At 43.1% G+C, this 16,201-nt stretch overlaps 1 protein-coding gene across 4 annotated transcripts in view; it reads left to right on the top strand.

The window, feature by feature from the left end:
- LOC149191246 (cold-regulated 413 plasma membrane protein 2-like) overlaps nt 1-16,201 on the top strand; it is a 153,436-nt gene that overhangs the window by 37,372 nt on the left and 99,863 nt on the right. For all 4 annotated transcript variants that reach the window (XM_089406206.1, XM_089406205.1, XM_089406207.1 and 1 more), the window contains exon 2: nt 13,250-13,357. In XM_089406206.1, the coding sequence (XP_089262332.1) occupies nt 13,250-13,357 (108 nt within the window). The remainder of the gene's footprint in view (nt 1-13,249; nt 13,358-16,201) is intronic.

Genomic DNA, 16,201 nt, shown 5'->3' with positions numbered 1-16,201 from the left:
TTTAGACTTAGGAACTCCATTAAAAATATTAATTATTTAATATCTCCCAAACTTGGTACAATTTGTCCAAACCATTTTTGGGTCTTGGAGATCTCATGTGCTTTAACCTCTCCACCATTTTTCATGGCTAGAGCACATCCGATGCTACCCCAAATCAACACTCCCTCTTAGCGAAGACTGTGCTCTAGTAATACTCCACACTGAGTATCACCCTGATTATCCGGCGCCAGTCCCTGTGCTGATTGTAGGCCTCTTCACCCAACATCCTCTGCACTGTTGCATCCTGTACTACTGCCCATGGCCTTGCCACTGCCACTGTTGCATTAGTACAACTCCCTATGCATCCGTGCTACTGCTGGTCCATCCTCCCAGCACTGCATCCCCCTCTCATCACGCTGCATCGTGCTATTGCACACTGTTATTACACTGAAACTCAGTTACTGAGAAGTAAGTAATTGATCCACCCAACTCTTACATACTTGTCAGGCTAGAAACACTCCCGAGGTTGAAACTCCCTCTGCCGCTAACAAGTGCTCCCTCCCTTGACCTTTGTGCTCCTGCAACAACTCCCTGCATCTCGCACCGTTGCACACCTCTCTGTGCCATCCTGCACTGGTGCAACACTCCCGTGCCTCTAGCACTGTTGCAGCTTGCTAGCCTCAAGCTGTCCAGGAACTCCTGCATTGTAGCACTCTTTGCCGCTTCATCCGCATCCGTCTCTACCAACATCCGCCAGTCCTGCTACTCCTCTTTGGGGCTCCCGTAGCAAGGTATAATCCAAGAGGTTGGTTACCTCATGGATCCTGCCCCTCATCTCCTGTAGTCCTCCTGACTACAGCTCGATGTCTCTCCACTTCTTCTCAAGTGGCACATGAGCACTCATGGCACAATCATCATCCTCCTCGACTTCTTTCTCCGCACTCGCTGGCACTGCCTTCAAGTCAGAAGCCTCTCCCTTACTCTTCTTCCTCAGACACTGGTTCACATAGTGACCTAGTTCTCCACAATGGAAGCACTTGACCTTGGAGAGGTCCTTCTTCCTGTTCTCCTGCTTTCCCGTAGATGCTAAAGCCACATCCTCTTCCTCCTCCTTCTTGATCCTAACCCCTTTGCCACTACTCCCTGCCTTGGTCAGCCGTCTGATCTCTTCTTGACGAAGAGCCGCCCACAGTTCTTCCCAATCCGAAAGACTCGTCCTGCCGAGTATGCTCTGGACAAATGTCTCCCAATCCTCGGAGACTGCGTTCAGTGCGGTCCTTACCATCAATTCTTGATCCGCTATGGCCCCTATGGAAGTTAGCTGGTCACGGATCTCCTTCAACCGACCAAGGATGACATCTATCTGCTCTCCCTTTTGCATTTGGTATGACCTTTAGCTGATTCTCCAGGAGCATCTTCCTCTGCACAGAAGTATGTTGGTACAATGTCTTCAAAGTGTTCCACATCTCCTTTTTTATTTCCTTGGTAATATGTGGTACCACATGATACTTGACCCCATCAAGGATGATGCACTTTGCCTTCGCCATTGCCTCCTCGTACCTTTCATTAGCTACTGGGTCAACTAGGATAGCCATCAGTCTCAAGGTGAGGCCCTTGATACGATGTCTGTTTAGAATGGACAAGATCCTGGCCTTCCAGACCACAAATTTGGATGCTCCGTCCAGCCTGTCCTGATCTCTCAGCCCTTTCACGGCCATCTCGCTGCTCTTCTCTGTCGACTCCTCCGATTCTCTCTACTTCCTGCTTGGAAGTTCTCGGTTCGACTCCTGCTGAGTCTCTCTACTTCCCGTCTGGAAGTTCTCTTTTGGACTCCCTATGAGTCCCGATTTCCCTTCTAGAAATCCTTCTGCCAACGTCATGTTGCCCCACTCCGATTGTCTGTGAAACTGCAACACTGATTCGGATTCCTTGGTAGAAATCTGCCTCAGCAGCAACTCCCTCCACCTTGGTCCTTCCTTGTTAGGTACTGTTCTGACCACAGTGCCCCACCAGCGTCGCTCCACAAACTACCCACAGCCTCCTATGCCCCAGCGGCTGAATGATTGAGCCTCTTGGCTTTGCGCAATGTTGAAATTTGGTACCGGAGGACAGGTGGTTCCCCAAGGCTTTCATCTTTGGCCTAGGGAAAAGTGTCCAAAAAGAATTTAATTTTTCTCCTAAAGTGACTTTATAATTTTTATAAAGTCAAATCTAATTTAAAAGTGATTTTAAGTGATAAAGTTACTAAAGTCTAATTTTAAAGTGACTTTAATAAAGTCAATGTGAAATTAGAAAGGAAAAATGACTTTGGAAATAAATGACTAAGTGGGTCTTTATTAAAGTGGGGTGAATTAAAAAATAGAAAGTGAGATTTAAATGAGCATTTAATCTCAGCCCTAGATCTAAATCTATTTCAGCCATTGGATTTAGAGATCACCCAAAAGTCACTTAGGGTTAGATTAAAGGAGGAAAAGGAGGAAAAGGTCATTCATTCTTTCATGAGCAGATTGAGAGAAGGAGAGCAAGAGAGCAAGGGAGATTTCTGGACAGGGAGGAGGAGACAGCAGCTTGGCACACATGCCAAGGCAGCAGTTTAGCAAATCTGTACAGCTGAGTTAGCACACAGTGAAAGGCAGATTTTGGCACGATTTTCTAGAAATCCATACAGCTGGTTGCACAGAAATCGAGGAGCAGTTTGTTGGCAGATTTTCCAAAGAAATCCATATAGCGTATTGATGTTTTTCTGCACGCAAATCGAGGTCCGTACAACGTATTTATTGCAAGTCGTACAACAGCATTTAAGGCTGAAAGTGGGCACGAAAATCGAGGAGGCCATACAACATTTATTGCTGTCCTATTTTGCTGTTTGCTAGTATTTTCCAGTTGGCTGTGAGGCACGGAAAACGAGATAAGTTGTAAAATTTGCTTGCTGATTTTTTGCTGAATATTTCTCACTGTAAAAGCATTTTTCAGAAATAAGAAAGAGCTCTCGAACTGGTTTTCCCCAAGAGTTGTAGGGGGTTTTTCCAGGGTCACATTGACCAAAAATCACTGTGTTCAAATGTGTTAAATGGCTGTTTGTACCTGCTGATTTTTATTTCTACATTTTCCAGCGTTCTGTAAAATTTCCAGAATTTGTGTTTTCAGCAAAAATCTATTTTTCAGTTGTTGAATGTATGGATATGGGAAAGGGCATTTAACTATATGGGAGAAATAAGGTGAAACTGAAAACCGGGGTGGGAAATGATAAATTTTTACATGGTATCGGAGCTTGAGTGCTGAAGTGCAGTTTGGGACAACAAGGAGGAAAATTACAGCCTGCTGATTTTTCACTCAGAAAATTCCAACAAGCTGATTTTTCACAAACAACAGTTTTTATCTTTACTACAGCAGTGCTATTTTTCAGTTTTAGGACAACAGGATGTCATTGGGATTGAGGGTGGAGGATAGGTTGGATGGGTATACAAACTACAACGTTTGGAAGGAGAGAATGCAGAGTATCTTTGAGGAGGCAGAAGTCTGGGACATCATGGTGCATACCACACAAAACCCTGTTGTTGTGCCTACTGATGCTTCTCAGTTGGCTGAGTATAATAAAAAGAACAACAAGGGTAAGAGACTGATTCTAGACGGAGTCAAAGACCATTGCATTCCTCATGTGAGAGGAAAGAGAAATGCCCATGAGATGTGCACAACATTGTCCAATCTCTACCAGAGTACCAATGAGAACCGGAAAATGGTCTTGAAGGAGAAGTTGAAGACCATTAAGATGGGTAATGACAGTGCAGCTGGATATCTCACAAAGATTACTAATGTGAGAGATGAGTTGGTAGCAGTTGGAGAGGACATTCCACCCATTGAGTTGGTGCGGATTGCAGTGAATGGCCTCCTCCGTTCATGGATGAACTTTGCTGATGGGGTTTGTGCACGTGAGACCCTTCCCACATGGGAGAGGTTTTGGGATGATTGCATTCAGACAAAGATCAGGAAAGGTCAGCTTGGGGCAGCCAAGCCAGTTGAGCAGGATGAGGATGTAGCACTGTCGGCAGGAGGCAAGAAAGGCAAAGGGAAGAAGCAGGCTTCCACAAGCAACGGTGGGGGCAAAGGCAAAGGTAAAGGTAAACAGGGTAACACAGAAGGACTATTCCAAGGTGAAGTGTTGGAATTGTCAAAAAATGGGACACTATGCAGTTGTGTGTCCGGAGGAGAAGAAGAAGCGGAAGAACCAGAACGTGGCAGCTTCAGCAGAGGTTGAGGACTTTGCAGTTCGTTTTGACCGGGAGTTTGGGTTCACTGCGTATGAGTCTTCTAGTGCAGGATTACCTGCCACACAGGTTCAGAGGGAGCATGCTTTTCCCTCGATTAGTGGAGCATCTTTGGGTATCGGGTATGTGGACAGTGGGGCTTCACATCACATGACAGGAGTCCGTGAGTACTTCTCAGAGCTTTCAGAGAGTGGCACTGATATAGAGGTAGTACTCAGTGATGACAGAGTTGTTAGAGCAGGCGGGGTGGGGACACTGACATTTAAGAGGGAGTCCAAACCTCCCTTGAAGGTGTCAGATGTTCTTTATGTGCCAGGGATGAGGAAGAACCTCATATCCGTATCAGCTTTGGAGGACAGAGGATATGAGGTACTGTTCAGGGGAGGACAGGTATTGATGTATCCGAGGGGCACTCTCGCTGATTTAGCTAGAGTGATAGGTGTACGCCATGCAAAGGTGTACAAGTTTGCATTCCAGTCCCTTTTGGCATTGAGCAGTAGTTCCGACAGGAGAGCTAGTAGTTCTGAGCTGTGTGAGATTTGGCACCGCAGGATGGGACATATGTATCATGGAGCCTTGAGGACATTGCGGGAGATCACTACAGGTGTGCCAGATTTCAGTACTGATCACTTTGATACTTGCAGAGGATGTGCAATGGGCAAGTTTGCCAAATCCCTTTTTCCCAGCAGTGACAGCAGAGCGATTGAGATACTTGATTTGATTCATTCTGATGTGAGCGGTCGGATGTCTCATGTTTCCTTGAGTGGATATGAGTACTATGTTTTATTCATTGATGATCACTCCAGGAGGACCTGGATTTATTTCTTGAAGACCAAGAGTGAGGTCTTCAAGTGGTTTTAGGAGTTTAGAGCTCTTGTGGAGACACAGACAGGTTGGAAGATCAAGTCCCTAAGGTCGGACAATGGAGGAGAGTACACCCTTGGAGAGTTTGTTGACTATTGTGCGGAGGCAGGCATTAGGAGGGAGTTCACTGTTCCTTACAACCCCCAACAGAACGGGGTTGCGGAGAGGAAGAACAGATCCATCGTAGGGGCTGCCAAAGCCATGTTACATGATCAGGGGTTGCCATTGTTTTTGTGGGCAGAGGCCTGCAACACAGCGGTTTATTTGCAGAATAGGAGTCCGCATCGTGCCTTGGGGCACATGACTCCGGTGGAGGCTTTTTCTGGGAAGAAGCCTGATATTGGTCATCTTCGTATCTTTGGATGCATTACATACTCCTACATACACAAGGAGAAGAGGACCAAACTAGAGCCCACCGCAGAGAAGGGTATCTTTGTGGGCTACAGTGAGACCTCAAAGGCCTTTCGGATTTACATTCCTGCACAGAGGAGAGTTGTTGTCAGGCGGGATGTGAAGTTCGAGGAGGACAGGGCCTTCAAGAGGTCATGGGAGTTAGAGTATCTGGATCAGCCAGACCCTCAACAGCAGTTGAGTCAATCGCAGGGATCCAGTGGGCAGGGATCAGGAGGATCCAGAGGGACGTCTATGAGGATGTCAAGTCCGTCAGTGAGCAGTGGCTCGTCGAGCCAGAGGGGTGGTGCTCTGGGCAGCATGCAAAGCAATTCACAGAGCAGTTCACTAGGGAGTCCACTGATGGACAGTTCACACAGTACCTCAGCTTCCACAAGTTTAGGTGCAGGCAGGAGGACAGCAGACAGACAGTCAGGAGTTCAGGCTCCTGATGATGATGATGAGGAGGAGTTTCATTCTCCTATGGGAGAAATACGCTCAGGGAAGAGGAAGTCCAAGTGGCTTTAGGACACCTTGAGAGATGCCACATCTGTTGTTGAGCCTAAGAGGCCGGTTAGAGAGAGTAGACCCCTGAGAGGTTTTGTAGCTATATGGCAATGGCTACCAACATCCTTGACTCTGAGCCTTCTAGCTATGAGGAGGCAGCTAGCTAGTAGGTCTGGAGAGAGGCCATGCAGGAGGAGTATTCTTCTATTATGAAGAATGATGTTTGGGAGGTGGTGCCGAGGCCTGAGGGCAAATCCGTGGTTACTTCCAGATGGCTTTACAAGGTAAAGCATGCTGCAGATGGCAACATTGAGAAATTCAAAGCGAGGTTTGTGGCTAGAGGGTTCTCCCAGGTAGAGGGAGTTGATTATGAGGAGACCTTTGCTCCCGTGGCTCGATATACTTCGATCCGCTTCATTATATCGATAGCAGCAGAAATGGGTTGGAAGATCCACCAGATGGATGTGAAGACTGCATTTCTCAATGGCTTCATACAGGAGGAGGTGTACATTGAGCAGCCATAGGGCTTTGAGGTGCATGGGAAGGAGTCCCATGTGTGCAGACTGAAGAAGGCCCTTTATGGCCTAAAGCAAGCTCCCAGAGCTTGGTACTCCAGGATAGATACATACTTGCAGGGGATGGGTTTCACAAAGAGTGAGGCAGATCCGAACCTTTACTATATTGTGATAGGTGAGGAGCCTCTCATTCTGGTGCTGTATGTGGATGACTTGGTCATTACAGGTGCAGAGAGACTCATAGAGCACTGCAAGAGAGATCTTGCGGCAGAGTTTGAGATGAAGGATATCAGCTTAATGCATTACTTTTTGGGTTTGGAGGTGTGGCAGGAGGAGGGGCATTTCTTCCTGGGGCAGGGGAAGTATATTGTGGACATCCTTGGCAAATTCCACATGGAGGATTGTAGACCCATGTCGACACCAATGATCACCAACTGGATGAAGCTTCATGCTTCAGATTCCGAGTTGGTGGATCCCACATAGTACAGGCAGCTGATTGGTTCCTTGATGTATTTGGTCAACACTAGACCAGATATTTGTTTTGCAGTCAACACGATGAGTCAGTTTATGTGTGAGCCTAGGAAGGTTCACTGGGTGGTTGCAAAACACATTTTGCGGTACTTGTAGGGGACAGTGGATTATGGTCTGGACTACAGGCAGGGGGATGGAGTGAGATTGGCAGGTTATACTGTTTTTGATTGGGCAGGTTGTGCTTCTGATAGGAAGAGCACTTCAAGGTGCTGTTTTGGGTTGGGTTCGGCAGTAGTGTCATGGTTCAGCCGGAAGCAGTAGTTAGTAGCATTGAGTTCAGCGGAAGCAGAGTATATGGCAGCCAGTCTAGCTAGTTGTGAGGCCATCTGGCTTCACAAGATGTTGTTTGGCTTATTTGGTCAGCCGTTGAGACCTTCAGTGATTTACTGTGATAATCAGAGTTGCATTAAACTCACGGAGAATCCAGTATTTCATGACAGGTCAAAGCATATCGGGATCAAATATCATTTCATCAGAGACTGTGTTCAGAAAAGAGCTGTGAATCTTGAGTATATTCCCATTGATGAGCAGGTTGCAGATATTCTTACCAAAGCCTTACCACGGGGAAAACATGACTACTTCAGAGACAAGATGGGTGTGGTGAGGAACACCTTCCTCGGTAAGAGGGAGTGTTGAAATTTGGTACCGGAGGATAGGTGGTTCCCTAAGGCTTTGATCTTTGGCCTAGGGAAAAGTGTCCAAAAAGAATTTAATTTTTCTCCTAAAGTGACTTTATAATTCTTATAAAGTCAAATCTAATTTAAAAGTGACTTTAAGTGATAAAGTTACTAAAGTCTAATTTTAAAGTGACTTTAATAAAGTCAATGTGAAATTAGAAAGGAAAAGTGACTTTGGAAATAAAAATGACTAAGTGAGTCTTTATTAAAGTGGGGTGAATTAAAAAATAGAAAGTGAGATTTAAATGAGCATTTAATCTCAGCCCTAGATCTAAATCTATTTCAGCCATTGGATTTAGAGATCACCCAAAAGTCACTTAGGGTTAGATTAAAGGAGGAAAAGGAGGAAAATGTCATTAATTCTTTCATGAGCAGATTGAGAGAAGCAGAGCAAGAGAGCAAGGGAGATTTCTGGACAGGGAGGAGAAGGAGACAGCAGGTTGGCACACATTCCAAGGTAGCAGTTTAGCAAATCCGTACAATTGAGTTAACACACATGAAAGACAGATTTTTGGCACGATTTTCTAGAAATCCGTATAGCTGGTTGCACAGAAATCGAGGAGCAGTTTGCACAGAAATCGAGGAGCAGTTTGCTGGCAGATTTTCCAAGGAAATCCGTATAGCGTATTGTTGTTTTTTTGCATGCAAATCGAGGTCCATATAGCGTATTTATTGCAGGTCGTACAACAACATTTAAGGCTGAAAGTGGGCACGAAAATCGAGGAGGCCGTACAACATTTATTGTTGTCCTGTTTTGGTGTTTGCTAGTATTATTGCTGATTTTTTGCTAAATATTTCTCACTGTAAAAGCATTTTTTAGAAATAAGAAAGAGCTCTCGAACTGGTTTTCCCCAAGAGTTGTAGGGGGTTTTTCTAGGGTCACATTGACCAAAAATCACTGTGTTCAAATGTGTTAAATGGCTGTTTGTACCTGCTGATTTTTATTTCTGCATTTTCCAGCATTTTGTAAAATTTCCAGAATTTGTGTTTTCAGCAAAAATCTATTTTTCAGTCGTTGAATGTATGGATATGGGAAAGGGCATTTAACTATATGGGAGAAATAAGGTGAAACTGAAAACCGGGGTGGGAAATGAGAAATTTTTACACGCAATCCCGGCATCGGCAAGATGGTTCCCTCAGCCCACTTGGCCTCTGCGTGAGCTTGTTTCTGCCCTCCTCAGCCTTTGCGCTGCCTTTCTCTGGCTAGACTGATGATGCAGTCCCTCTGCGTCACTCCTTCCTCTGTCGCTTTCTTTAAGGATCAACTCTGTCACTCGGGACAGTTGAATCTATTGCAAATGCTTTGCTAAGTTGATGCCTTCAGTTTTCTTGTGATCTGCAACCACACTCCGATACCATGTTGAATTTTCTAAGTCTATTCGTTAGAAAATTAATCTGTATTCTGCTGGTTTATTTCTTCTACTTGTTTAAATTTGAACAAGTTATTTAATACATTTAAATACCGAAATAAACACAATATAGTCACAACATCTACAAATCATCAACTGAAAGAAAACAAGCACACAAGTGACACCGTTATTTTTGGACAAATGTCCCCGGAAAAACCCAATGCGGGAAAACCGGTGCAACTATTCAGAGGGTTATATTATTATGCAGTCTATCTGAGTAAAATTGGGTGCCTATCTGGCTCACTCGACAGAGAAAAATACATGGCAACAATACCTCTATATCCGAAAACAGGTATTCAGAAAACCTGTCCCACGAAACCCTTTCCGACACAACTGAAGCTCAGTGCTAGCCCTTCTGGCCTTTGCGTTAGCCATCTGCGGACCTGCGTTAACCCCAGGACCCGTTGCATCAGCCCTCTGAGGCATTGTGTAGCCTCTGGGACCCTCAATGTCACTCCAGCATCCTTTGCGTGGATGGCGCAGTCCCTCTGCCTCTGCGCTGTCTCTGCTGGGCTCTGTGTGGCTTGAACTGGCTGCTGTTCTCGCTTTGCTTGTTTTTGCGCTGGTCTCTCAGTATTGTCTCTGCCTCTCTGCCCAATACTCACTGCCCTTCGCTGCTGATCACTGATTCTTTTTTGCTTAGCAATCCCGCTCTAACAAAATGAATCACTGATCACTCTGGTGTGTTCTTCAACTGACCCTTAAGCCTCTTCTTATACTTTTCTCTTTGGTCCATCAATGAACGAGATTAAATCTCTAATCAATAGCTAAGATTAGATTTGGCTTGATCCATGACTTTTGGAACCTTCTAACATAGTTTTATATTAATACCCATTAATATTTTATTTTTCCTAAGTTTAGACTTAGGAACTCCATTAAAAATATTAATTATTTTAATATCTCTCAAACTGGGTACAATTTGTCCAAACCATTTCTGGGTCTTGGAGATTTCATGTGTTTTAGCCTCTCCACCAATTTTCATGGCTAGAGCACATCCGCTGCTACCCCAAATCAACACATATAGGAATCCATGATTGTCGCAACCCCTGGTGGGCAATGAACCGCCCTACCTCAAAAGGGGGTATCCACTTCTACATCTCACACATCATGCTCTTACCCCTTAAGCCCCGAGCAGTGAATTAAAAAATCATAAAAGAGCAAAAGGCATATAAAGAAAGGTGGAAAAATCAAGGCCGGGGCACCTCATGTACCACGATTTCTCCCTCTTATACATTATACACCCATGTGTGGGATTCCCTTTTATTAGCTACCCTCGTACCCCAACATGTGGCCCAGGGTTGCCCCTTCTCATCCCCTACTTCATTCACCTCTCTATCACATACCACCACCTTTTAAAAGATGTACCTTGAACACATTATCCTCTTTAGAAGTAGAAACCACTTAATAGGACACTTGCTTAACTCCATTTGGAGTTTGAGAGACATTGGCACATCCCGAAGCCCATTATGGAAGGGCGGACCATTATGAAGTCCCCACTTGTGGTCCATGGTTGGTAAGCTCATTTACTTGATTTCTCTAATGACTTGTTTTACTAGAGGGCTAGGCGACGCATTGGATCTTATGCAGGATTGCAGATGGTCTCCATCTTGGGTTTGGTCTTCCTATACAGGGTCCTAACCCTCCAGAGGGCTACATTGGCACATGTAGGGTGTGCGTTGAGAGCCATGGGCCTCCACAACAGTAGACAACACTCCATGGATTCCCGAGGATGTTCAGAGATTGCTCGAGATTCACCTATTGGACGAGGCCTGGTTCATCTCTGCCCAACCAACCCCACAGTTGTACCATGCACTTGGTAGCTGATCTAGGACTTGAAGGATGATGTGGCATCACCTACACCATCTTCAGAGCCCTTACAGATGATCTACAAGCATCTTCAACTCATTTGGAGACCCATGAGGTTATTATTGTGCTGCCACATCCACTAGGAGCACCACAGGTTTATTGTTTGGAGAACAAGGGGCCAACCCCTTGTCCATCACTTTTGAGGGTCCTATTCTTCATTATGGAACCTATGGACCTCATCAGCTTTCTTGGAGGGCCCTACGACATGTATTATTTATCATTTGACCTCTTAAGAGGTTAATTATTTCATTTGTGAGCTATTTTGGTGGGCTTGTCACCAAAAGTTAGGTTATTAGAACATTATTTTATTTTTGGAACTTATGTAGGTCTAGGAGACTAATTCGAACTCTTCATTAGTGTATAAATACAAGTGAGATGAGTTCATTTGCTCATCATCGCTTTGGATTGGATCTCTTTTCTCTCTTGAGAATTTCACATTTTTTCTTGGAGGATGAATTGGAGCTTTATGGATGAATTTTGATGTTTGGATTTGGTATATCTTATCTTGGAGCTTCTCTATTGTCAAATTGTGGATGGTTGGATATGTTCTATTACATGTAAGTACATGCTTTTAATGCTTTTTTTATTTTACTTTGTCATATACATTGGATTGGGAATTTCGCTTTTTTTTTAGGGCTAATTACTGCATGCATTTACTGCTTAAATTGTGGAATTTTGTCTCTATATATCAGCTCTCAATGTATGGGCCATGTAATTTTGAATTAATTTTCCTATGGATAATTCTGTCAACAAATTCATCTTGATAAGCCATCACCTTTTGCAAGTTGAAGTATAAAGCTGTAAGGTTGCTTCCCTTTGCCCTAGAAGGCAAGTGAAGTAGTCTTACGACCTCCTTGACTAAGAAACAAGGTTCTCATTCATATTTATCCTAGACTCCATTCTCCCAAGACTAGGGCACTGATCTACCAAGAGGTGGTCACTCAAAAATAACCTCTTTTTCACCTACTTCTAGGTCTAGCCAAGTTGGGTCACCTAGGGTATCACTTTCCTGACAAAGTATCCCTCTAAAAGGTTCGATCTCCTAGCCACTCCTTCGCTAGTGTGTCCTCAAGGCCTCCCAATTTGAAGCCATTCCGACAGTGGAGTTGTGAAATAACCCAAGCCTTAGCTCCAAGATCAAACTTTGCCCTAACATCCCCAAAGCTAGTTTCTCATAGGATCAATTTGACGCCTGTAAGTGAAAAATCCTTATTTTGATCCTTTCCCCCTCCTTGTCTGGGTTAAGAACTTCATTGGTTGCTAAATTCTTGCCCCATAACCTAGGTTGGGTCCACTTGGTCCCGTGTGGTTCAGCATCTTTGAAAAGTCAAATCTTCAAGAACCATTCAGGAAGTCAAGTTCAATAAGGATTTTAGGATTGGGAAACTCTTTCATAAGGCATATTCCTCTAAACCTAACCCTCAAGTCCTCATCTCCTTCTCCTGGAAATCTTCATACCTTGCTTGATAAGCAAGAAAGCTCTATTCTTAAAACCCCTTCTAGGAAAAGGATTACAAGGGTCACTTCATATTCATTGGTTGATTTATCCTTTACAAGTGACCTTCTATATATACTGGGTCTCCTCCCATTAGTGAAAGTCCGTAAAGAGTAGGGAGTCTTAGCTGAGGTGATAGTGGACTAAGTCTCCATTGTTGTCCTTGATCTAGCAGTTGTCCCTTTAGGAGTCCCTCTTAGGTCCCCTGCTAGTTTGAGCGGTAACAGAGCCTAAAGGGAAGCTCCCGTTGCCAATGTGCATGGTAAGGATAATTGAGCCAAATAAACTAGCACTAGGAGACAAATAACTGAGCCTCCAACTCTGCACTAGTCAAACCGTCAAACTGCTTCATGCACACGTCCTAACTTTTAGGAATTCGCCCTAAATTTTAGGAACTCGTTCTAATTTTTAAGAATTAGCTCTTAACTTATAGGAATTGGTTGCTAACTTAGAGGAACTTGTGCATGCTAAGGAAAAACTGCTTCTGGTCTCTTTGACTAAGGCACAAGTCAAAGATGGTCCTTTCTCACTGCTATTTTCAACAAATTAAATTTTCCTTTTTCCCTTCTTCCAGCGATGTTTTGTTTCCACATTGATCTCAAATTCGTTGTTTCTTGTTCCTGCTTTTCTTATCAGCTCTGTCGTCAAAATGTTAAGTGCATGATGAAATAAAAGCACACTGCTTTAAGAATTATTCTGAAACCAAATAATGAGCTGAATAACAAATTTAAAATGGTTTCTCATGTTGTAGGTATTTATTTGTCATATGCAAAACAAACTGGCGTATGAACATAATGCCCACGCTGCTTGTTCCATACATAGGATTGAATTTGCCATCAATACTATTCAATATTATACGGTATGTTTCTGAAATTTTCTTATATGCAAGTTTATGTTCCATGAAAATTCCTTATGTTCATGTATGAGTTTAGCATTTTCCTAGTTAAGTACTTATAATTGGTAGGGGTACAAGTAAAGTGAATTCCTGGTATTCACGCTTTTGTATACATCGATATCAACATTGTATTGTGTTGGTTTTCAGTGGCATGAGCTGTTGTTACTTAAATGTAATACTCTGTGATTGTCTGCATCTACCCTTTGATCAATTTGTGATTCACTGATTTGGTTATTGGAAGTTGATCAGAATATGATAGGCTTATCTAGAAACAACTTTATATAGAATAACTCCACCACTAATAGTGTGAATTAAAACTGATGCGTTAATCCTTGCATATACAATGATTATGTAATACACAATACTCATGGATGACTTGGAAAGAGGACTGGAGACCTTTTCCTTGAAGAATAATTTTTTGTATAATGCTCTACCATTAAAATAGGTTTCTAATGCACAAAAACAATTTAATAGTATATAAGCCAATATGGTAAATAAGAAGGGGTAAATTGGAAGCTTGCAGTAAACCACATATACATGAACACATTATGCTAACTCCTGAAGTTTTTGAAGGAGATAGAAAGTCGCTAAACTAAAACTAGATCTAAATGACGTGGAGCTGTCAATTTTAGACCTATGGAACTGGGGGGTAGGTTAAGCCAATTCAATCTTTTTGTCCCCTTTTTTTATCAACAAATTTATAAACCGCATAGGTTACAAAGTAGATGTCTTTATTGTGATAGAGAAATGTTGATGGGGAGCATTCTTTGTTATAAGATCTGAAGGGACTATAATTCAGTTAATGATCATTAATTAGTATTCAATTATATGAACTTTATGAGAGGGAACCCGTGAATAGAATTGTAGTTTCACTTATTAGACTTATTTATTAGTGCATTTAATTGATTACATGGATGCTATTGCATTTATTGGACATGTTGCATCCACTATGACATTTGCACGGAGTGCATCTAGTTAGGATTAGAAATTTCTTGATTTATTATAAATATAAATCCTTGTAATATAAGAATTAGAGTAGAAAATTTAATCGGTTTAGATATATAATCTCTTTCTTTCTCTATGCAACTTTGGTAGGGTTTCCTTTGTCCTTCCCTTCCTCCTACCACTTGACTAAAGGCTTCCCACACCATCCCTGTCCTTTTCCACTCCATTCTAGTCCTCTTACAACTTTGGTAGGGTTTCTTGTGCTTTCCCACTCCCATGCAACTCTAGTAGTTCTTCCAACACCCGCTGCATTCTCTCCCATGCCCCTTTTTGCCCTCTTACAACTCAAATAGGGATTCCCATGCCCTCCCTATGCTTTATCACACCCTTCTCATCCTTGTGCAACTTGATTATGCCCACTACCATCCTCTTACATGCCCTTTTCATTTGCTTGCAACTTAGGTAGGGATTCCCATGCCCTCCTTGTCCTTTCTCGACTACTCCACAGAACTTGCAACTTGGGTAGGGCCTCCTATGCCTTCCTCATCTTCTTCGACACCCTAGATCCACATTGTAGCTAGGAGGCAAATGCACTAGTCACTCACATGCACTTGTCAAAAGTGCATGGGTTCTAGATTTGGAACAATGAAGTGAAACATAATATTGCCATGCTAGTTCAACCCCCACAACTTTACAACCACACTATTGGTACTCAATGCTTAGGAAGATGCGACTTTATGGACAAAAAAATCAAATACCTAATAAAAACAATCAAAGAGCTAAAGTGGAGTGAGAAAAGCATGGTTGAAACCATTGAGTTAATAAGAGAAACTTGAGAAAGTGGAACTCGAGAACAAAAAATTAAAACAAGTCAAACAGTTAAATGATTACTCAAAAAAGCGTGAAACAAAGGGACAAAAGGAATTGAGTCGAAAATGGAAGAAAGGGAGTTAAAAAGCGATTTAAAAGTTCATGTGGAGATGAAATCACTCATCACCAAAGTCAAGAAGGTAAAGTAAATAATCAAAGAACACTTCAAAACCTCCTAGACATGGGTAGAAATTGTAGGCAACCAAATAGAAATTGGGTCCAAAAAATTATGACGACTAAAGAGGTTTGAAACATTACATAGGACGAGCAGGAAATGCAAAACAAGCTCAGGAATGCCATTATTGTTGAATTTGTCACTTGATATACTTGTATTTATCATTGTAAAGCATATATGTATTTATCATATCAACCTAGGTCGAAGGTTTTACCCAAACCGCAGATTTGAAGTATTGAATTCACGGACGAACTCTTCAGATCTGCGAATTCTCTGAATTCTACGGTTCTTCGGTGAATTCTTTCTGCGGTTCTTCGGTGAATTCTCTGCGGTTCTCGGTGAATTCGGTGAATTCTCTGCGGTTCTCGGTGAATTCGGTGAATTGTCTGCGGTCCCTCAGATCTGCGGTTCCGGTGAATTCTCTTCGTCTGCATCTCGCAGAAGGGCGTGGCATCTCTTCAGATCTGCGGTTCTTAAACGAAACCAGACCACGGGAACGATTATCCGTTTCGAATCCATTCAGTGCAGCGTGATCGGTATCTTGCAGTTGATGCGAGGGTACAAGGATTGCTATTGCTGTTAGGGTATGGCCAGCAGTGGTCGTATAGCTATGCGCAGGTTGTAAAGATAAATTGAATCGTTATGAACAACGAAACCAGACCACGGACGAACTCTTCAGATCTGCGGTTTGGCTTTCGATCTGGTGCAGATCTGCGTAAAATATGGCTCCGAGCTTCGCAAAAATAACTGGTGGCTCATCCGCCTCTGGAGGGAAATCTCCTGCCCATATCGTGAGTGAAGCCTCAGCTCCCACTATC

This window comes from Pinus tabuliformis, chromosome 2_2 (genome assembly GCF_031772625.1).
Source record: "Pinus tabuliformis cultivar Carrire ecotype Pingquan chromosome 2_2, CPIR1, whole genome shotgun sequence".
Classification (NCBI taxonomy): Eukaryota; Viridiplantae; Streptophyta; class Pinopsida; order Pinales; family Pinaceae; genus Pinus; species Pinus tabuliformis.
Note: the sequence above shows the minus strand (reverse complement) of the source record. Positions and strands in the feature narration are given on the sequence as shown.